Genomic DNA, 25,035 nt, shown 5'->3' with positions numbered 1-25,035 from the left:
CTTGTAGGTCTGCTATTTTTCAATAGCTAAAGCATAACATGATGCTATAACACCAAAATGGGTTCCCGTATAGAATGGAACTATATATAGAACTTTTATATAGACCTTTTGTCCTGAAAATAAGACCTCCTGCCTGTGTTCTGTTTGGCGTATAGAGTACAGATGGGGAACAGCATCTTACATCATGGCATTGTTTGTGTTGTGTTCATTAAATATGCGCCGCTGTCCCTAAACGCATAAATAAATAAACACCAGAGCAGAATGTGAGTCATCACAGAACACATCATACAGTACAGTATGTACGTGTTCTTCAGCAGACAGAATCACACAGGCCTACGCACCCACACACCCACACACCCACACACACACACACACACACACACACGCACACACACACACACACACACACACGCACGCACGCACGCACGCACGCACGCACGCACGCACGCACGCACCCACCCGCACGCACGCACGCACGCACGCCCGCACGCACGCACGCACGCACGCACGCACACACACACACGCACACACACGCACGCACGCACACCCACCCACCCACACGCATGCGCAAACACACAGCACTGAAGACCTGAAGTGACACCAAGGTTTATACTAGCTGTGTGAATGCCCCACTAAATCGTTTATGTTATATTAGTTATTATGTTATATTAGTTTAAATACTAGCTCTGTGAATGCCCTACTACATCGTTTATGTTATATCAGTTATTATGTTATATTAGTTTAAATACTAGCTGTGTGAATGCCCTACTACATCGTTTATGTTATATTAGTTATTATGTTATATTAGTTTAAATACTAGCTCTGTGAATGCCCTACTACATCGTTTATGTTATATTAGTTATTATGTTATATTAGTTTAAATACTAGCTCTGTGAATGCCCTACTAAATCGTTTATGTTATATTAGTTATTATGTTATATTAGTTTATTCTAGCTCTGTGAATGCCCTACTACATCGTTTATGTTATATTAGTTATTATGTTATATTAGTTTAAATACTAGCTCTGTGAATGCCCTACTACATCGTTTATGTTATATTAGTTATTATGTTATATAAGTTTAAATACTAGCTCTGTGAATGCCCTACTACATCGTTTATGTTATATTAGTCATTATATTCATTATTATGATATATTAGTTTAAATACTAGCTCTGTGAATGCCCTACTACATCGTTTATGTTATATTAGTTATTATGTTATATTAGTTTAAATACTAGCTCTGTGAATGCCCTACTAAATCGCCTATGGCTTTTCAGTGCAGTATATGAAGGCAGTCATTCCAGTATTCATTTTGGAAGATTTGGTGAATTAACATATCCCCTTTAAGTCAAATCTGTTGCAATCTGTTTGCCCATCCGTCTGTCCGTCCGTCTGTCCGTCCGTCTGTCCGTCCGTCCGTCGGCATATGGTACAGTTCATGGCCGCGGTGGTATAAGCCACTCACCGCTCACCCCGACACATCCCTCTGTTTTTACTAAGCACCGTTTCTAGTGGCCAACGCATCAGGCCTTTAACCCTCTAAGACCCAGCGTTGCTTTTTAGCAACAATTTTATTTTAATTAATTACTTCTTTTTTTTCTGTTCTTTTTTCACCTAAACGTCATCATCAGTGATGTTCATTGCAATGCCATTGCAATGCCATTGGTCATGATATTTGCATATAAATACCCCCCACGGAGGCTGACCTTTAACCCTAATAAAAGTAGGTAAAATAATTGTAATATATGTTTTTTTGTGATCATTAGAATGTCTAGAACATGTTTTATTCATTATTGTGAAAGATATCACCCAAATGTAAATTATTAATTTATTATATTATTATATAATTATTATACATTTTTCATCAAACTTTTTTTTTTTTTTTTTTTTTTACATATTTTTTAGTCTTAGTCCTAGTAGTACAAAGTAGTAGTAAGGTTGAAATCTATTTTTTTGCAAGTAGAAATTAATGCGGGTCTTAGAGGGTTACCCATTTTAGGATTTGGGAACCCCTTTTGGTGTTAGCATTACGTTATGCTTTAGCTATTTAAAAAATAGCAGATCTTAAAGCTCATAGCGCGCCACCGAGTGGCACGCTACGAGCTTGTAGGTCTGCTATTTTTGAATAATCGAAGAGCGACTGACATTTTTAGAATCTGATCTCAGGTCAGAATGGGTTAATCAGACCAGTGTGTGTCCAGTGGAAACCTGGTATGAATCTGATCTCAGGTCAGAATGGGTTAAAGCTCACCTGAGAGCACGGTGAAGATGGCGGCGAAGGCGTTGACCTTGAGGCCGTCGATGAGCGTGCTGGAGTGGCCCAGCTCCAGACACATGAGGCTGAAACCCACCACCAGGAGCACGATGTACAGAACCTCGGACACCACCAGGAGCCACAGGATCCCTGAGGAACACACACACACAGAACCTCAGAACACCAGGGGCCACAGGGTCCCTGTAGAACACACACACACACACACACAGAACCTCAGAGAACACCAGGGGCCACAGGATCCCTGAGGAACACACACACACAGAACCTCAGAACACCAGGGGCCACAGGGTCCCTGTAGAACACACACACAGAACCTCAGAACACCAGGGGCCACAGGGTCCCTGTAGAACACACACACAGAACCTCAGAGAACACCAGGGGCCACAGGGTCCCTGTAGAACACACACACAGAACCTCAGAACACCAGGGGCCACAGGGTCCCTGTAGAACACACACAGAACCTCAGAGAACACCAGGGGCCACAGGGTCCCTGTAGAACACACACAGAACCTCAGAACACCAGGGGCCACAGGGTCCCTGTAGAACACACACACAGAACCTCAGAACACCAGGGGCCACAGGGTCCCTGTAGAACACACACACAGAACCTCAGAACACCAGGGGCCACAGGGTCCCTGCAGAACACACACAGAACCTCAGAGAACACCAGGGGCCACAATTTCGTCGACTAAAACTAAGACGAAAAATGTTCGTCGACTACCTTTTTCCACTGACAAAAACAAATGGAAACTAAATGAAAACTAAGCTACGATGACTAAAACTAAGACTAAATATACTGACAATTTCGTCGACAAATAAAAACTAGACTAAAATGTTAGGAAGGGACTAGTGGACAAGAGATCCAGTATAAGTCATTTTACTCTTGGTTGCATGCTGAAAATAGCCGATCTACAGCTCACAACGCGACGCGTTGTGAGCTGTAGATCGGCTATTTTCAGCAAGTGTAAAAACACTCATTACGATGGCATCAAGGCCCACCAAAACACATTTTAGTCGACTAAATTACCTGTAGATTTAGTCGACTAAAATCTTATGACATTTAGGTGACTAAAACTATATAACACTAAGACATTCCAGGTGACTAAAATGTGACTAAAACTAAATGAAGTTTCAGTCCAAAGACTATGACTAAACTAAAATAGAAATTTGCTGCCAAAAACAACACTGCAAGGAACAGTGTCTTTATCATACAGTATTTACACCCTTCAGGGGTACAAGGAACAGCGTCTTCGTCATATTTACACCCTTCAGGGGTACAAGGAACAGTGTCTTCGTCATATTTACACCCTTCAGGGGTATAAGGAACAGCGTCTTCGTCATATTTACACCCTTCAGGGGTACAAGGAACAGCGTCTAGTCATATTTACACCCTTCAGGGGTACAAGGAACAGCGTCTAGTCATATTTACACCCTTCAGGGGTACAAGGAACAGTGTCTTCACCATATTTACACCCTTCAGGGGTACAAGGAACAGCGTCTTCACCATATTTACACCCTTCAGGGGTACAAGGAACAGCGTCTTCGCCATATTTGGCGGCTTCCGATAGTGGAAGAGATTAGAGCTTTAACTCTTGAGTGCGTAAAATTTAACCGTATATGGACCCTCTGTCACACTCTGAGTGCGGGTAGAATGTGCCATAGGCACTTGAATTAGTCCTCAAAAAGTCAAAGAAATCCCCAAGGTACTCAAAAATACTTCAAGAAATACAAAAAAAAATACTCAAAAATATACTCAAAATACTCAAAAATATACTCAAAAAAGTTAGTTGGAATACTCAAAGTATTGACAATGTCAAGTCAGAGTCATTTGATGCAATCAATTGCTTTTATTCACCTTATTTGTGTCCAGAGAAAAAGAAACATGGTTTCCCGTCAAAACAAACTGTACACATAAACTGCATGCCAGGTTGGCTACAGGTCCTCTCAGCTCCAGGTACAGCCCTACAATGACCCCTGGGCAGTGGCAGGTTTCCTGCTTATAAAGGCCAGGCCCCTCCCACTAGACCAAACCATCCCTGTCTGAAACTTACAAGTTACAACACAGTTTAGCCCATTATGTCCAAAGACAATATATATAATTCCCAAAATGGTATAAACACCATGCAGTCTAACACCTGGTCTATTGACCATATTACTCAAACAAGTATTCATATCATAACTCTTCTCTTTAAACAAAACCCACCGATGGTAATGGTATGGTCCACTCATGGACCAATCATGATCTCCCCCTCCATATAAGGCCGCCTGAGCCACTCCTCTGGTGCTTTGCCTCTGCCCAGAAGCCAGAATATACTGTGGTAAGTCTCCATAACATCTACACCACTCGCTGTAAGAAAAAAGCCCACAACATCATGGAAGACACCAGCCACCCCGCAAAAAACGCTACCAGAGCATCAAATCTCGTACCACCCGTCTCAGTAACAGTTTTAACTTTTTACCCCCAGGCAGTAAGGCTGCTGAACAGCTGACCTTGAACTGTATTGCACTTCACTTCACTTGCACTTTTCTTTTCCTGTTTTTTGTCTTTTCTTGCACTATAGATGTTTGTTTATGTCCTGTGTATGTAAGACTGAGAGTGCTCTGAGCAAAATAATTTTCATTGTATGTATACTCTGTATCTATACAAATGACAAATAAACCTGAACCTGAACCTGTAAACAAGAAACAAAAGTCATAACCTTGATAATACATACAATGGTAAATAATAAAGAAAGAAATAACAATATATTTGGAAAACAGCACAGGAACAATGTTAATACCAGTTTTTAGTGTGTGCACTCACCAAACTAATGAACAATTAAGGCCCCTGGCTGTTGTGTCATGGTGTATTGTAGTGGAGTGTTATGAGTGTGATGTGCCGTTAGTGGCAGGGTGAACTGCCACCAGTGTTGTTTTCGTCGACTAAAACTAAGATGAAAAATGTTCGTCGACTACCTTTTTTCACTGACTAAAACTAAATAAAAACGAATCTATGATGACTAAAACCAAGACTAAATATACTGACAATTTCGTCAACAAATAAAAACTAGACTAAAATGTTAGTAAGGGACTAGTGGACAAGAGTTCCAGTTTTATGCTGGGTTGCATGCTGAAATATGAAATATGTCATTACAACGACATCAAGGCCTGTCAAACCACATTTTAGTCGACTAAATCAACTGTATATTTAGTCGACTGAAATTGTATGACATTTAGTCGACTGAAACTAGACTAAACACTAGAACATTCCAGGTGACTAAAATGTGACTAAAACTAAGTGAAAACTATTCAAGAGACTATGGACTAAAACTAAAATAGAAATTTGCTGCCAAAAACAACACTGCTGCCATGCCACAACCCTCTTCAAGAGTTACATCATTGTTTACCTCCTTTATGATGAATTCCTATGTTCTGTTCTTTGGATATATAATAATAATAATAATAATGACAATCTTTATTGTCCCGAAGGATATTCATCTTCAAAGGTCTGTTCAACACCAACAACAAAAGCAGCACACAGTACAGAAAGGCAGGGAAGCTGGAAGTACCCTCACTAAAAACGCCGGGACAACAACGCTCCACACGTCCCAAACTCTTCTCCCTTCTGGCTCCAAAACTGTGGAATGCACTTCCCATTGCAGTCAGAACTGCAGCATCACTCCCAATCTTCCGCCGTAGTCTGAAAACCCACCTTTTCAGACTCCATCATGGCCCATAGCACTTACCCTACCCCCTTAGATAACATTTCTGTAGACTTAGATAGTATTTGATACAGACTTATAGCATGTTATGTAGACAGCACTATAATTGCATTGTATATAGTCATAGCACGCCATAGTACATATGTATACCATAGTAGTATAGATATATAGTTTATATGTATAGTCTCATAATATAGATATTCCACTGTTACTTTCTTAGCTTACGCATGTTTCATGATAAATGCTTTTTTGTGATGTATTCCCATGCTTTTTGTTCTTGCTTAATGTAAGTCGCTCTGGATTAAGAGAGTCTGCTAAATGCCTAAATTGTAAATTGTAAATTGTAGAAACAACATAACACCAAGACGATACAAAACCAAACATCATGAGTTCCCCACTGTGTACAGAAACCATCCTATCGGCGGGCCAGTTTGTATAGAAGTGTCTATTTGTATACGTCTCTAAATGTTTTGATGAATTGAACATGGTGGACCCTCTTGTAAACAAGTGTAATGCTTTATTGGGTCGTCCAACTCACAGTTAACAGTCTTTGTATCGAGTTTGTGCTTGAATTTCAACAAGCCGTGTAGCTGCTTTTTTTTTGGCATCCCAAGTTGTTGGAAGCCTCTTACAACCAAACTGTGTACGTGTCCACACACACACACACACACACACACACACACACACACACACACACACACACACACACACACACACACGAGGCGTGCACAGCAGGAGCTTAAGCAGCTTACATTTCTAAATACTGTAGTGGGAGTAAAAGGTAAAACATTTGGATCCGAGACCAAAGTGAAGTAAAAGTGAAGAACGAACAGAAAGAACAAACAGGCCTATACCTCAGAATTGTACTCGAGTAGAAGTACTTATTTATTATGCATTTGGACGCACGGACCCCGATGACCTTTAGCCTCTCTGACCCAAAACTACAAATGTTTTGTTGTTGTTGCATAAGATTGTGTCCACAATTCCGCATGCTGTATTGATGTGGTACCATAGTGGGAGAGATAACAGGATAAAAGTTGATCAAAATAACAATTATTCTACATTCTCTAATTCTGTAGACTTCTTGAAAAATTAAGTAATACAACATATTTGACTTTTGAATTGAATTGAAATATTTATTAAACAGTTTGCAGAATTACAGTACATTTCAAGCACAACTCAATACAAAGACTGTCAACTGTGAGTGGACGACCCAATTAAGCATTACACTTGTTTACAAGAGGGTCCACCATGTTCAATTCATCAAAACATTTAGAGACTTCTCTATATAGTCAAAGAACAGAACAGGAATTCATCATAGCGTTGAGAGCGTCTGCTAAATGCCTAAATTGTAAATTGTTAAAAAATGTTCAAGAGTCCAGAAACTTTTAATTTGTGTGAATTTCAGCCTCTGTGGGGGGTATTTATATGCAAATATCATGACCAATGGCATTGAAATGGCATTGCAATGAACATCACTGATGACGTTTAGGTGAAAAATGAACAGAAAAAAAAAAAGTTAAGTAATTAATTAAAATATAACTTGTTGCTATAAAGCAACGCTGGGTCTTAGAGGGTTAAAGCTCTAATAAGGGTCCATTTGGTTACCAACTACCCCTCATTTAGCTGTGTGGAGACCACCTGTAGAACCCCATCAAGATAAGGAACTAACCGTGGCAAAAATGACCATTTTTGTCATGGGCAAAAAAACTTTCATAATAGCAGTTTGCAATGCTCATCACGTGTTTTCGCTCATGGAGTTTCCGGTGGCTCGGATCGGTGAAACTCCTCCCACACTGTCCTTCATCCACACCGCACGTAAACAGTTTATGATCTCCGGCGATGACGTGAACGGCCTTGTGGAGTTCCAGGCGATGTGACTGACCGAACGCTTTCCCGCACACGTCACACTGAAAGGGTTTCTCCCCGGTGTGGAGCCTCTGGTGCTTGTGGAGGTTGGGCATGGTGGTGAAGTGCTGTCCGCACTGAGCACATCCGTAGGGCTTCTCCCCGTCGTAAATCAGCTGGTGTGTTTTGAGCGCCGAGACGCTCGGAAAGTACTTCCCACACTGATCGCAGCAGTGGTGTTTTCTCCTCAACGAGCATGTCTGTCCACTCGCCGCTGGTAGGACAGGAAAGACAGGCTGATGACAAGACGCTGGATTGGGAACAAATAGAAAGGAAAGGTGGTTGATATAGGAAGAAAGACATTTCTCCATGAAACCAGTGTTGTTTTCGTCGACTAAAACTAAGACGAAAAATGTTCGTCGACTACCTTTTTTCACTGACTAAAACTAAATGGAAACTAAATGAAAACTAAGCTATGATGACTAAAACTAAGACTAAATATATCGACAATTTAGTCATGAAATAAAAACGAGACAAAAATGTTATAAAGGGACTAGTGGACAAGAGATCCAGTAGAAGTCATTTTACACTTGGTACACTGGTACAGTATAATGTGACATACCTTGGTTGCTGTTGTCCTGATCGTGCTCAGCAGAGTTGAGGCCGGTAGAGTTCATCTTCACCTGAAGTCTGGATATGTGATCAGAGATGACTGAGATATCCTGGAGGTGTTGTGGAGAAAATGACAACAGAGCAGCTCCTCTTATACGAGAGAGTCAAAGTGTTTGAACGATTGGGCCAATGAGAACAATAGAACAATCTCCCCCATTAATCAAAATTTAACATAGGGCTACTGTGCTCCACCCCCCCTCCCCCCTAGACATGCTTCTAATACAAAGAGTGGTAACAAAAGCACCCGTTTATGACATGAATTGCTCAGTTAGTTGTAATTGTGTAGTTCTATAATTGAACCTAACTCTATTCAATGGATATAATTATAGTGACAATTTACAAAGTGCTTTCCAGTACGTGGAATATAAAAAGGCAATACATCAGTTTAGAGGAACTTAACTGGAATAAAACAGCAGCAATAAAACGTTACAGCAGTAGAACAGAAGAAATAAAATAAAACAATACCACATAGTGAAGGCAATACAATAAATCTATAGGGGAAAGCCTGTGTGAATAGGTGAGTCACTGAGGTTGCATCCCTCAGGTTCTGGGGTAGGGCATTCCACAAGAATACCGGAAGACTCGCCCCGGTGCTTGCCCGTTTTTCCTCCCGGAATTTTCCCCAGTGAGGGGGATAACTTTGTAATATGCTATTGGCTGTTTGTATTCTTTTTGGAAAAATATAAAAAGATACTCCTGTAGAAAGGCTATATTATTTTACTTATATTGACCCTATAAACAATTTAGTATTATTTAGTATATGTAAGGTTTTGCCGACTCAAATGGTACCTCGTCAGATAATCCCCACATATCCCATCCCACAACAACTTCTGTGAACAGACTTCACTGTACTAGCTTTTCATAAATTATATTTGTCTGCTGTAATGAGAGTTTATAGTTAGAGAAATTCAAAGTCCAGCCGTCTGCTGTCCAGCCTCTCCCACCCCTCACTGGGGAAAATTCTGGGAGGAAAACAGAAACGGGGCGAGTCATCTTGTTACCTTCCACAAGTATGGAGCCATGCCTGCGAACGCCCTACCCACCGATCTGAGGGTATGTGGTGGGTTGTACGGCTTTAGTTCAAACCCTGAGGGCTCCCCCAGAGTTAGTGTGTAAGTGTCCTTGAGCAAGACACTGAACCCCTACTTGCTCCCGATGTGTTGGTTGGTACCTTGCATGGTTTCCGCTGCCATCGGTGTGTGAATGTGTGTGTGAATGGGTGAATGTAATGCACAATCTCTGTAAAGCACCTTGGATAAAGGCGCTATATAAATGCACCATTTACCATTTAGCATGGCCGAGATATAGGTAGGGGCCCTAGGCCTCGCACAGCTTTAAAAGTTTTTCTAAGGTGGACAATTATATAGCAACAAGAAACACAGCTCAAAACACAAAAGTATCAGAGGCACGATCAAGGTTCAAGTTTATTTAGTGTCCCCGAAGGGCAAATTGGGTTGCAGCATAGAGTAGTACATTAAACAATGAAACAGTACAAATAAACAAACAGTTCACATAGCAGATACCAGAGTAAAAGGTGCACACAACCATTAAAGTGCAGGCGTTAAAGTGCTATGCGATAGGTCATAAAAGTGCATGTTGTGCATAGACATTATAGGCACGAGATAATACAGTAAAAAGTGAAAAGTGCTTATCATAAGGTTATCTCCTAGATCTACCCACAGCAGAGTTCAGTGTGTGAATAGAGACAGGGACAAAGGAATGTTTGTGCCTGTTTTTTGTGGCACAATAAGGGGCTCGCAAGCGAAGGCCGGATGGGAGAAGGATGTACTCTCCGTGTAGAGGCTGAGCAGCATCAGTTCGGATACACAGAGCTTTGTTAAGCACCTGTTTCTTAAAGATCTAGTCTAGGCCGTTCATTTGTGAGCCAATCATTTTTTGAGGCCACTTTTACAATTTTCCCTATAGGGATTTTTTGTCTCTGATGCACAGATTGCCATAGCAACAGATAATGGAGAAAGAAATGACGGTGTGTATAGGCACTGTAAAACAGTTTCACCAGAGTCTTGTCGACATTGAACTTAGCCAATTTCCCTTAGGCAGTACAGGCGTTGTTGACCTTTTTTTATACATGCCATCAGTATTTAGGTTTGTCATCAATAATTGTGCCTAGATAGTTACAATATCTACAGTCTGTCCGTTGACAACACTCTGCTGGAGGGATTGTGGGGAACGTCTAAAATCTATGCATTTTTCACCCCTGTGTCAATCATCTAATGTGATCCTGGGCTCTACACACCCTCCGCCAACCTGGGGAGAGCAACGGACTTGAACTCATGCTTCCTTCATGCCCGAGTGTCCAAGTTGCTCCTTTACACCTGACAGGGGGGAGTTTCCCTGCTTGGACGTAGCCCGTGGAAGGAACACGTTATTCCAACCAGTTCCTTTCCCCTCCATCAGGCGCCCCGGCTGGCCAGGGGGAGGCAGTTTAGAGACCAGGATTACTGCATGTTTTTTGTGAGGGTACCTACCCTAGGGGACACGGGGAGAACATGTGAGGGTACCTACCCTAGGGGACACAGGGAGAGAACATGTGAGGGTACCTACCCTAGGGGACACGGGGAGAACATGTGAGGGTACCTACCTAGTGGACATGGGGAGAACATGCAAACTCCACACAGAAAGGCCCTTTCGCCAACCCCGCCTTCGGGTATGGGCACTGATGACACGGAGGAGGAAACACGCCGCCAGCACCCACAGCGTCCCGCGCGGGAATCGAACCCAGGACCTTCTAGCTGTGAGGCGACAGCACTACCAGCTGTGGATGAATCTATTTTGTAAATGGCCAACACAATCGTTGGTATAAAGAATGTAAAGAAAGGCGATGGATCTATTTTGTAAATGGCCAACACAATCGTTGGTATAAAGAATGTAAAGAAAGGCGATGGATCTATTTTGGAAACGGCCAACACAATCGTTGGTATAAAGAATGTAAATAAAGGCGATGGATCTATTTTGGAAATGGCCAACACAATCGTTGGTATAAAGAATGTAAATAAAGGCAGATGAAACACAACCCTTGCATGAGTTGTCCCCACTGCTCTAATGTCTCACAGACTAAATCGTTTTATTGACTTCAAAACACAGAAAATCTATAAGATTAACAACTTTATAACTGTAATACTATACCCACATCATATACCGCCTGACATGTACCTGTCCTAATATCTTTTATGTAGGCAGGACAAAGCGCCGCCTCCGTGATAGATTGGCTGAATATAAATATGCTATCCGCATCAACAATATGAATTATCCTATACACTTCATCCAATGCCATAACAGCCATAACATCCAAGCCGATCTACAAGCGCACAGCTTGTAGATCGGCTATTTTCAGCAAGTGTAAAAACACTCATTACGACGGCATAAAGGCCTGACAAAATACATTTTAGTCGACTAAATCAACTGTAGATTTAGTCAACTAAAATCTCATGACATTTAGTCGACTAAAACTAGACTAACACTAACGCATTCCAGGTGACTAAAATGTGACTAAAACTAAATGAAAACTATATATTCAACTCTGACAGTTGTCACAGTGATTGATGTCTTCTTCTGATGTATTCATTCATTGATCAGAGAGAACGCTACCATTTAATGTCCCAATCAATCAACTCAGTGCTCAGCTCATCGTTACAACAACCTCTTTGAAGTACATCAATTAAAGTGATCAATTAATTAAGTGATCCGGCAGAATTCCCCTCCTCCCCCAACAGACAGAAACTGCAATGGATGAAGAGGGGGGGGGGGGGGGGGGGGGTATTATATGCTCAAAGTTAGCTAGTTCACCTTTAATGTATTGGGCTGTCAAATGATTACATTTTTTTAATCAGATTAATCTCAGTTTAAAAAATAATCAATCTACCATGACTAAAACCAAGACTAAATATAATATACAATTTAGTCAACAAATAAAAAACTAGACTAAAATGTTAAGAAGGGACTAGTGGACAAGAGATCCAGTAAAGTAAATCATTTTACAATTAGTTGCATGCTGAAATAGCCGATCTACAAGCTCACAACGTGTCACAGCACAACACGTTGTGAGCTTGTGGATCGGCTATTTTCTAGACTGACACTAAAACATTCCGGGCAGTGTTGTTTTCGTCGACTAAAACTAAGACGAAAAATGTTCGTCGACTACCTTTTTCCACTGAAGAAAACTAAATGGAAACTAAATTAAAACTAAGCTATGATGACTAAAACTAAGACTAAATATACTGACAATTTCGTCAACAAATAATAACTAGACTAAAATGTTAGGAAGGGACTAGTGGACAAGAGATCCAGTATAAGTCATTTTACATTGGGTTGCATGCTGAAAATAGCTGATCTACAAGAGCACAACACGTCGCAGCGCTTGTAGATCGAGAAGTGTAAAAACAGTCCTTACGACGGCATCAAGGCCCGCCAAAATACATTTTAGTCGACTAAATCAACTGTAGATTTAGTCGACTAAAATCTCATGACATTTAGTCGACTAAAACTAGACTAACACTAACGCATTCCAGGTGACTAAAATATGACTAAAACTAAATGAAAACTATTCAAGAGACTATGACCCATCCACCCCTCCCTCCCCCCTCTGACAGGTGTCACAGTGATTGATGTCTTCTTCTGATGCATTCATTCATTGATCAGAGAGAACGCTACCATTTAATGTCCCAATCAATCAACTCAGTGCTCAGCTCATCGTTACAACAACCTCTTTGAAGTACATCAATTAAGTGATCAATGAATTAAGTGATCCGGCAGAATTCCCCTCCTCCCCCCATAGACAGAAACTGCAATGGATGAAGAGGGGGGGGGGGGTATTATATGCTCAAAGTTAGCTAGTTCACCTTTAAATGTCTGAACACACCAGTGTTGTTTTTGGCAGCATTTTTTTATTTTAGTTTTAGTCATAGTCTTTTGAATAGTTTTCCTTTAGTCTTAGTCACGTTTAGTCACCTGGAATGTCTTAGTGTTAGTCTAGTTTTAGTCAACTAAATCTAGAGGTGATTTAGTCGACTAAAATGTGTTTTGGTGGGCCTTGATGCCGTCCTAATGAGTGTTTTTACACTTGCTGAAAATAGCCGATCTACGAGCTTGTAGATCAGCTATTTTCAGCATGCAACCAAGAGTAAAATGACTTATAGTGGATCTTGTACACTAGTCCCTTCCTAACATTTAGTCTAGTTTTTATTTGTCGACGAAATTGTCAGTATATTTAGTCTTAGTTTTAGTCATCATAGATTCGTTTTTATTTTGTTTTTATTTAGTTTTAGTCAGTGGAAAAAGGTAGTCGACGAACATTTTTCCTCTTAGTTTTAGTCGACGAAAACAACACTAATTTAAACGCCATCGATAATGTAAAAACACAAACAGAATGAGATGATGTTTACGATGATACGAGCGCCCCTCACTTCATTTTAACTTTTAACCAAGTATTAAAAATGCTTCTGACAAAAAAACGAGCTAACTCACCATTGGACCCTCAAACTGTCTGCTAAAGTGGCTAACTCTCCCTCCCCTCTCATGCAAGTATATCTGACAGTATATCAACTCACGATAACAGGCAAGTATTGCTATGTTTTAAAATACTAGTCCTTACCCGTTGTGAGATATTTGCCCCCCCCCCCCCCCCCTTGTGGCCGTGGGGGGTACTGCGCCTGGGTGCGTTTGTAAATGACTAATAAATTCATTAATAATCATTAATGTGTGAAATTCGTTACGCCCTCCATATTCAGATGGTCAATGCCTGTGTGGAAAGTGGGAATGATTGGTGCAGGCAGTAAGGAGCTACGGCCAGGGCCGGATCTACCATATGGGCACTTTGGGCACGTGCCCAGGGGCACCAGGGGCCCCTCAAAAAAAAAATTATATATATATATTTTAGTTCCACAGATAATTTCCCTGCTAATCCGAATGAAATAAATGGTGTCTAAAAATATTTGTGTTTTATTGTTGGTGAGAAGGGCAGCTGAAAAGTGAAATTGTGTCTAAAGCAGCAACAATGCGCTAGATTGGCTGTCACTCTGGGGGGGGTAGGCGACCGGAAATAGGCCAATATAACGGCATAAAACTGCCCCAAAACGGCTACAAAACAGCAAAGAAATTGGGTGCGCGTGAAGGGGGGCCCTTCGAGCTTCAGTGCCCAGGGGCCCTCAGAGGTGTTAATCCGGCCCTGGCTACGGCAGTGTTTCTGACACACAGACACACAGACCCACAGACACACAGACACACAGACACACAGACACACACACAGACACACACACACACACACTCAGACATTGTTAGAATTATAGTATGATGATGATGATGATAAGGTTTTCTTAATTTACTGAAAAAGAACACGCACGCATGCACGAACGCACGCACGCACGTCTCTCTGTTTCTAGCACAACAGCACCACTTTTGCCCCTACTGGTATACCCTAAAAATACAGATAGGGATGGACAGACATAAATGCTCAAAAATGTCCTGAATCATCACTCACCTTTCTCGGAGGCGGGGGCCAAGTCGATGAAACTCTGGCACGCCTCACCTGTAAATGGCAGTAAAAAACAGAGTTATAGTCACGACACAGTGCAGGATTATATATTAGTCACTGGTGTCACGGCTCAGCAATATTATTATACTGTACACTCCTCTACACTCTGGTGTCTAGCCCATTCTGAACGGGAACCCATTTTGGTGTTAGCATCATGCTATGCTTTAGCTATTGAAAAATAGCAGATCTACAAGCTCATATGAGCTTGTAGATCTGCTATTTTGTTTTAAATCGAAGAACAACTGACATTTTTAGAATCTGATCTCTTGTCAGAATGGGTTAATCAGACCAGTGTGTGTCCAGTGGAAACCTCGTATGAATCTGATCTCAGGTCAGAATCGGTTAAACAATAAAGGTGAGGTGTTTGGGTCCATCTGTGTTCAGTTGGAAGCAAGTTACATTCATGTGTCTGACTTATTACCTAACATTGCAAAACGTCAAGCCTATACTTACTACATACTACTAGTATGTAGTACTACATACTACATTTTGGTGTTAGCATCATGTCATGCTTCAGCTATTGAAAATAGTGGTGCAACCACTCCAAGGAACAGCAATGTCCGTGTTCACCCACCTATGTGTTGGTTCACCTATGTGACGTTAATGAGCACCAGTATTATATGACTATGAGTACCAGTAGGGGCGCTGTTGTGCCAGAAACAGAGAGAGAGACAGTGCTGCACTGTTGCCTGCTAATGAGAGAGAGAGAGAGAGAGAGAGAGAGAGAGAGAGAGAGGGGAGTTGCACCACTCAGTTCACACGGGTGTGATTTTTTAAATAACCACTAAGACGCCCTGAGTAAGACGCCCCCTCGTAGCGTGGCACTTGTAGGTCTGCTATTTTTAGAAAAATCGTTAAAATGTGGCAAATCTGTGAATATATATTCTTTCAGAGCGAACGTTTTGAACTCAAATCTTTGCTTCTGGGGGGGGGGGGGGGGGGGGGTCCCTGGAACTACATATTTTCAGATGACAATGTTTGAGAACCACTGACACAGAAACATGAGGTTTTTTCAGAAAACTGTCAGGATTTAGAAGACATTTTGTAGAATCGTCCTCAGCCAGGTCTGAAGGGGTTAAATCCTACCAGACTCGGTCATAGGTCATTGTTGGCAGGAAGGATTGACCTTTGACCCCTGCAGACACGCGCCACTATTTCTGTCATCCGTGCAGTGGTGGAAAGCAACTGAGTACTTTTACTTAAGTACTGTATACTTAAGTACAATTTTGAGGTATTTGTACTTTACTTGAGTATTTCCAATTTCCAATACTTTTACTTCTACTCCACTATACATGCTACATCTCGGATACAAATATTCCTATTTCTACTCCACAACATTTTTTTGGAAAACTTTAGTCTAGATTCAGACCAAAATTCAGACCATATACTGTACATTTCGGCCATTTGAAAATAGCAGATCTGCAAGCTCACAATGCGCTGCGATGCGAAGCATTGTGAGCTTGTAGATCTGCTATTTTCAAATGATTTTTTTTTATATACATTTGAAAACAGGAAAACATTCTGCACAAGGAGTACCTTTACTCTTGGTATACTTGTTAATTTTGAATTCCCGACTTTTACTTTCTATTATTTTCTATAGTATTTCTATTTTTGCAGTATTGGTGTACTTTTACTTAAGTAAAATGTGAGTCCTGTGTTTCCGACACTGCTGTCATGTGTCCAGCTTGGATTACATTTGTCGTAAATGGTATGAACTCTAATCAGGTAGAGAGAATGTGGCAAAAGCTGTTTTAAAGGGAAAACTCATTAAGGACGAACGTTACATAATGTTCATAAACTGAGCTCTCTCTCTCTCTCTCTCTCTCTCTCTCGTCTCACGCAGGCAGACCCTTGGAATAGACGGAGATAGATGTGATTAAATTGACCTCATCAAAGCTCTAGACTTGGCAAAGTGGAAGCTTCATATTACTGAGTGTAGCTGTACAGGTTCAATGGAATGTCCACGCATCATACAGATGTCTTATTTTGGTTTTATTTAGGCATGATACTCCTCTTGAAAGTCACCAAGACACCGTGAAAACTATAATAAAGAAAAAAAGACATTTTGTTCACGTTTTTGAGTCCATACACAAGGAAGCAGAGTCCTCTAGTTATAGTGAGACACATGTGAGTCCAACTTGTCAATAAAGTCTGCAGTTCCACATTTACAGCAATGTACAACACACCACAATAAAGAAGAACACATAATAAAGAATATGTACAGTGTGGACCTTTGAACCATGTGCAGATTGATTAATATCGTCTCTCTCTGACGTTCCCAAAACGTTCCCAACTTCTCTCCAGGATCTCCTCTGACCTCTGACCCCTTACTGACAGGTGACGTCATGTGAGTCACGTGACACTCTGATCATGTGACTCCCTTCCAAAGGGTGCATATTTACCTTGTGATATATATAACCTTTTAACATATGAATAAATTACATTTATTCATAACAAAATCAACCTTTTAGTATGATCATAAACGTTGCACACAAAATAACATATATTTAATATTACTTATACATGTATTTATAACTGAAACCACTGTCTCCCGTTCTCCACACTGAGCCTTTCCGGCGTATATACGCGTTGAACGCATTTAGACCTGACGTCGAAATTTAAAAAAAAAAAAGTATTCTAAATCCTGACAGTTTTCTGAAAAACCTCCTCATGTTTCTATGTCAGTGGTTCTCAATATTTCAGGTCAAAGGACCCCAGAAATATAATGTAATTGGCCGTCGACCCCCCCATCTGAAAATGTTGTTCCAGGGACCGGCCCCCGAAGCAAAGATTTGAATTCAAAACGTTCGCTGTGAAAGAATATATATATATATACATACATACCGGTATTCAAAGATTTGTGCCACAAGATAAAATAAAATAAAAAAGCAGACCTACAAGCTCGTAGCGCGGCACTCGGTACCGCACTATGAGCTTGTAGATCTGCTGAAAGGGGTTCCCGCTCAGAATGGGTTAAACCCAATGTTGAACTATAGCACACCTCACACACAACATGCCATACCAAAATACTTACTGCTACAAATACAGTGCTGCACAATTAATCGAGAAAAAAAAGGTCGCAATCTAGATTACGTCGCAATCTCAATTCCTCCATTTGAGCAAGTATTGTGCAGCACTAGTAGTTATGGCTGTCCAATTAATTTTTTGTTACTCTCATGTTTTTGCTACGAGAGAGACTTTAAGGCCCAATTAAACCACACCAATGCAACTACTCGCAACCATTATCCCCAATGGCAGTTGCAAGGAGTTACATTATCGGTGCGACATATGCCTTAAAAACCGACTAATTGCGAGGAGTTGCTACTGGTGTAGCCTCGGAAACCCAGACGTTTTTATTTCCAGGGAGAGAAAAAAAAGTCTGGGACCGATCGAGTCCACTTCCATTCGGCATATCGCGCAAACGTCGATCACTGATTTCTGATCGTCTGCACCTTTGTTAAATTGACGCACACACGTACACACACACACACACACACACACACACACACACACACACACACACACACACACACACACACACACACACACACACACACACACACACACACACACACACACACACACACACACACACACACACACACACACACACACACACACACACTCCTCTCTCTCTCTCTCTGTCGCTCTAATTAATTAGTCTCATGTCGCACAGCTGCGTCTAGATGCCTATGCCATAGAAAGAATAGGTTACTGACATAGAAAGCAGAGGTGGACCCCAGGCTACTGACATAGAAAGCAGAGGTGGACCCCAGGCTACTGACATAGAAAGCAGAGGTGGACCCCAGGCTACTGACATAGAAAGCAGAGGTGGACCCCAGGCTACTGACATAGAAAGCAGAGGTGGACCCCAGGCTACAACTGGTGTGGTTTGGGCTTAAGAGAGGTTTAAGTGGAGCGCTTTGATGTTGTCCGTTTAAAGCAGGGGGGGGGGGGGCAGTTTAGAAGCCACAAAGGAAATCGGGACTTCCTGAAAGTTCATATAATGGCCTGTTGTGGCGCTGTCATTGGGCCCAAAAAAACCCATAGCCCCATAGAGGTCCATGTATTTGGGCCCAACTTCACCTAGACTGTATTACCTTAATAAACATGGTCATGAATACTTTCTGCTTCCAGTCACTAGTTTAAAGTCTAATTTCTCATAATATTCTTTTTGGAAAATTAATAAATTATGGTTCCATTTATTTAAAAAAATTACCATAACGTCCCGTATATTCTGAGGGGCGTGGCTACCGTTACAGTCTATGATCGGGAGCCACACCCCCCGTTCGAGTCAAAATAAAAACCAACTAAGAAGAAGGGGGGAAGTCCCGCCCTCGTTGTCTGGGCCAGCCAATGGGCCAGCTGGGCCAAAACGGATCTACAAAGATGGCGACTTACAGTTCAAGGACTGACAGGCTTCATTTTACGTCCATATCAGACCCGGAGAACGCTTTGTCCATATTTTTTACAGTCTATGGTTTAAAGCCACAGTAGTTGTGGCTCCAGGCGCCACATTTTAAATGTAGTTAATGTTCAGCAACTAGACTAAAGTTATGGCTATGGTGGAAGGAAAACTACAACTACAGACTAAAGTTATGGCTATGGTGGAAGGAAAACTACAACTACAGACTAAAGTTATGGCTATGGTGGAAGGAAAAATCGAGGTTCACATTTTGAGCAAGAATGGTGCAGCACTAACCACAAAGAGGTAAGTATGAATTATTGATTCTGGGATATTTAAAATGGGGACATACTGTATACGTTAAAACATTCTGGAGTTGGGCGTTGAAATCAGGTTGGTAACATCACTGCACTGTGTAGTGTCACACCACTTAAAACTGTGTGTGTGTGTGTGTGTGTGTGTGTGTGTGTGTGTGTGTGTGTGTGTGTGTGTGTGTGTGTGTGTGTGTGTGTGTGTGTGTGTGTGTGTGTGTGTGTGTGTGTGTGTGTGTGTGTGTGTGTGTGTGTGTGTGTGTGTGTGTGTATATATTTTTTAGAACTGTGTTGAAAATAATAAAAACTAAAATGTTAGGAAGGGACTAGTGGACAAGAGATCCAGTACAAGTCATTTTACACTTGGCTGCATGCTGAAAATAGCCGATCTACAAGCGCACAAATACAAAGACAAAATACATTTTTAGTCGACTAAATCAACCGTAGATTTAGTCGACTAAAATCACATGACATTTAGTCGACTAAAACTAGACTAAAACACTAAAACATCCCAGGTGACTAAAATGTCACTAAACCTAATGATGAAACTATTCAAAAGACTATGACTGTAGGAGAAAACTTCTCGCACACCTAGAAATCAGGTGTATGCACAGGTGCGTAGGCCAGTGGACATCTATGAAAGCAATAAGGTACACCCGCACACTGTATCTCCTCGGTACACGAGTATTGTGTTATTTAATGAGTTTAAAGACAATGACTGAAACTAAAATCTAAATAATTTGCTGCCAAAAACACTGATTTAGAATCATTAAGTGCGGACTAGGGATCTGGCTAGCGAGACGGGAGCAAAGCTGCGTGGGATTTATCTTTGTAAGTTGATCTGTTAATGTCTAAATATAGTACAGTACTGCATAGAATTAAATATGCAACAAACAGTCTTCCTACCATATGCAACATTCCCATTACACGCTATACAATCTAATAATAATTATAACCTAACCACATCTCTGTCTGTCTGTCTGTCTGTCTGTCTGTCTGAGAGAGAGAGAGAGAGAGACAGAGAGACACGCACGCACACACTTTCGAAAATAGCAAATCTACAAGCTCACAATGTGTCACATCCAGACGTATACAGTGTGAGCTTATAGATCTGATATTTTGAAATGGCCGAAATATAGCCATTATATAGGGCTGAAGTGGGTAATGGATATAGGGGTGTAAAAATATAGAAACTGCATCGAAAAAGCAATTTTAATTTAAAGAATCAAAAGTATATCGAGTATGTAAACAGCAGCATTGACTTTATCGAACCGTATTGCAATGCAATTAATGGATGGTATCAATAAGTAGGCCTACCTGTTGTGTGTTGTATTTAGCAATACTAGACCTGAACATGCCCATCGGCCACCGGCCTACTTGAGAACGATGCAACTTGGGAACCTAATAATACCCGTTGTCAACTTGTCATATAGCACCCGTTCTAACTGTGTGTCTGTCTGTCTGTGTCCCACATGGAGCTGTCTGTCTGTCTGTCTGTCTGTCTGTCTGTCTGTGTCCCACATGGAGATCTCTGTATCTGTCTGTCTGTGTCCCACATGGAGATCTCTGTATCTGTCTGTCTGTGTCCCACATGGAGATCTCTGTATCTGTCTGTCTGTGTCCCACATGGAGATCTCTGTATCTGTCTGTCTGTGTCCCACATGGAGATCTCTCTGTCTGTCTGTCTGTGTCCCACATGGAGATCTCTGTATCTGTCTGTCTGTGTCCCACATGGAGATCTCTCTGTCTGTCTGTCTTTGTCCCACATGGAGATCTCTGTATCTGTCTGTCTGTCTGTCTGTCTGTCTGTCTGTCTCCCACATGGAGATATCTGTATCTGCCTGTCTGTCTGTCTGTCTGTCTGTGTCCCACATGGAGATCTCTGTGTCTGTCTGTCTGTCTGTCTGTCTGTCTGTCTGTCTGTCTGTCTGTCTGTCTGTCTGTCTGTCTGTCTGTCTGTCTGTCTGTCTGTCTGTCTGTCTGTCTGTCTGTCTGTCCCACATGGAGATCTCTGTATCTGTCTGTGTGTGAAGAAGACTGTGAGAAGTGGACTGGTTAAGTAGGCTAATCAATTGTCAGCTGTGGGGTTGCCATGGCAATCAATTGGCTGAAGGCAGAGGCTGGAAATTGCACAGGTGAGGGGACTTTGGCTGATTAGGCCCACTGGCAGAGCCTGACTATAGAGCCTTTTGTGGTGGTTCTGGAGTACCGTGGGTCCGACAGACTCGATACCGGGCACTGCACTCCCTGCGGGGGCGTGGAACGTGTGTGTCGAATGTGAAGTCGGTGGGGCGAACGGTTCTCGAGTTACGTGCATTACAACCGCACACACACACACACACACACACACACACACACACACACACACACACGCATGCATGACGTACACATACACACACACACACACACACACACACACACACACGCATGCATGACGCACACACACACACACACACACACACACACACACACACACACACACACACACACACACACACACACACACACACACACACACACACACACACAGACACACACGCATGCATGACGCACACACACACACACACACACACACACACACACACACACACACACACGTGGCACATTTATAGTAGGATTAAGAAGAAAAAATAAAAAGGGGGGTTTAATTACTTTTCCATCCAATATGGCTACACTCTATCGATATACAGTATGTGTGTGTTCTCTGAAGAAAACAAATTAGAAATACTCAAATAAAGTAGGCTACAAATATGTTAATAACTCACGATTGTACTCATAAGTACAGTACTTAGGTAAATAAGGGGTGGCTGTGGCTCAGGAGGTAGAGCAGGTCGTCCTTGGATCAGCGGTTCGAAATCCCGGCTCCTCCTCCTGTCCACATGTGGAAGTGTCCTTGGGCAAGACACTGAACCCCACCCTGCCTCCAATGAGTTGGTCGGTGTGAGCTCTTCGGTGGAACCTTCACCTCCCAATGTATGAATGAATGAACCTTCACCTCCCAATGTATGAATGAATGAACCTTCACCTCCCAACGTATGAATGAATGAACCTTCACCTCCCAATGTATGAATGAATGAACCTTCACCTCCCAACGTATGAATGAATGAACCTTCACCTCCCAACGTATGAATGAATGAACCTTCACCTCCCAATATATGAATGAATGAACCTTCACCTCCCAACGTATGAATGAATGAACCTTCACCTCCCAATGTATGAATGAATGAACCTTCACCTCCCAACGTATGAATGAATTAACCTTCACCTCCCAATGTATGAATGAATGAACCTTCACCTCCCAACGTATGAATGAATGAACCTTCACCTCCCAACGTATGAATGAATGAACCTTCACCTCCCAACGTATGAATGAATGAACCTTCACCTCCCAACGTATGAATGAATGAACCTTCACCTCCCAACGTATGAATGAATTAACCTTCACCTCCCAACGTATGAATGAATGAACCTTCACCTCCCAATATATTAATGAATGAACCTTCACCTCCCAACGTATGAATGAATTAACCTTCACCTCCCAATGTATGAATGAATGAACCTTCACCTCCCAATGCATGAATGAATGAACCTTCACCTCCCAATGTATGAATGAATGAACCGTTGTAAAGCGATTTGAGCACTATAAAAATGCAATTCATTAAATGTAATTTCCCACCGCTGTGGGCTATTGTGCGCCTCAGGCTTCTTTTATGGTGACAATGATGATTGCAGAGGCAGAACCTTTAGCTCACCATTACAAACCCCTCAGCACCATTTAAGACATAACAGCTTATAGGCTTAGTGCTTCTCAACCAGTGGTCCGGGGACCACCAGTGGTCCTTGAGGGGGTTCCAGCCGGTCCCCCCAGCTAAATGATGGAGAGCTGGTAAACAAATGGACCCTTATAGATCTTTATAGCTCTCAAGGGTTAAATTATTGTTGATCTCCATTACTTCATTTACAAGCTACTACTATTTTGATCAACGTTTGCCTGTTCTTTTTTTTGTAATTGGTACCAACATCAATAGGCCTACACAGCGAAACATATTTTTTTAGTTTTGGGTCTGAGACTAAATATCATCAAATGATCACTCTGTGTGGCTCAAACAGAGACTAAATATCATCAAATGATCACTCTGTGTGGCTCAAACAGAGACTAAATATCATCAACTGATCACTCTGTGTGGCTCAAACAGAGACTAAATATCATCAAATGATCACTCTGTGTGGCTCAAACAGAGACTAAATATCATCAAATGATCACTCTGTGTGGCTCAAACAGAGACTAAATATCATCAAATGATCACTCTGTGTGGCTCAAACAGAGACTAAATATCATCAAATGATCACTCTGTGTGGCTCAAACAGAGACTAAATATCATCACATGATCACTCTGTGTGGCTCAAACAGAGACTAAATATCATCAAATGATCACTCTGTGTGGCTCAAACAGAGACTAAATATCATCACATGATCACTCTGTGTGGCTCAAACAGAGACTAAATATCATCAAATGATCACTCTGTGTGGCTCAAACAGAGACTAAATATCATCACATGATCACTCTGTGTGGCTCAAACAGAGACTAAATATCATCACATGATCACTCTGTGTGGCTCAAACAGAGACTAAATATCATCACATGATCACTCTGTGTGGCTCAAACAGAGACTAAATATCATCAAATGATCACTCTGTGTGGCTCAAACAGAGACTAAATATCATCAAATGATCACTCTGTGTGGCTCAAACAGAGACTAAATATCATCAAATGATCACTCTGTGTGGCTCAAATATGTCCACAGATCACATGGTCCAAAACCACTGAGCTCACAAAATAGGCTAAAGCAGTGTCAATTTTTATCCAAGCTGCACGTGCTCGCCACACACTGTCACGCATGCACACACACACACACACACACACACACACACACACACACACACACACACACACACACACACACACACACACACACACACACACACACACACACACACACACACACAGTCACAGTCACACACACACACACACACACACAGTGGCGTGCACAGTTAGACACAAGGGGTGCTAGAGCACCCCCTGCCCTTTTGGCAATTTTGCTCTTAAAAAAAGAAGAAGAAAAAAAAGTGTGTGGACCATGCGGTGACATTGATCAAATCTTGATAAAAAAAACGCTTCAAACTACTATATTATTATTATTAAAGCTATGTTTCTATGTCGGTGGTTCTTCGATTAAAGAAAAATAGCAGACCTACAAGCTCGTAGCGCGCC

General features: G+C 41.6%; 1 protein-coding gene across 1 annotated transcript in view; it reads right to left on the bottom strand.

The window, feature by feature from the left end:
* The window catches only part of LOC310858238 (germ cell-specific gene 1-like protein), a gene marked incomplete at both ends in the record, with an annotated part of 33,438 nt that overhangs the window by 7,794 nt on the left and 609 nt on the right, over window positions 1-25,035 (bottom strand). Inside the window, 2 exons of the mRNA XM_083764346.1 lie at window positions 2,252-2,404; window positions 14,993-15,040. Coding sequence (XP_083620472.1) covers window positions 2,252-2,404; window positions 14,993-15,040 — 201 coding nt within the window. The remainder of the gene's footprint in view (window positions 1-2,251; window positions 2,405-14,992; window positions 15,041-25,035) is intronic.

This window comes from Protomyctophum parallelum (genome assembly GCF_964188405.1).
Source record: "Protomyctophum parallelum genome assembly, chromosome: 5".
Classification (NCBI taxonomy): domain Eukaryota; kingdom Metazoa; phylum Chordata; class Actinopteri; order Myctophiformes; family Myctophidae; genus Protomyctophum; species Protomyctophum parallelum.
This window is presented reverse-complemented; position numbering and strand designations above follow the sequence as displayed.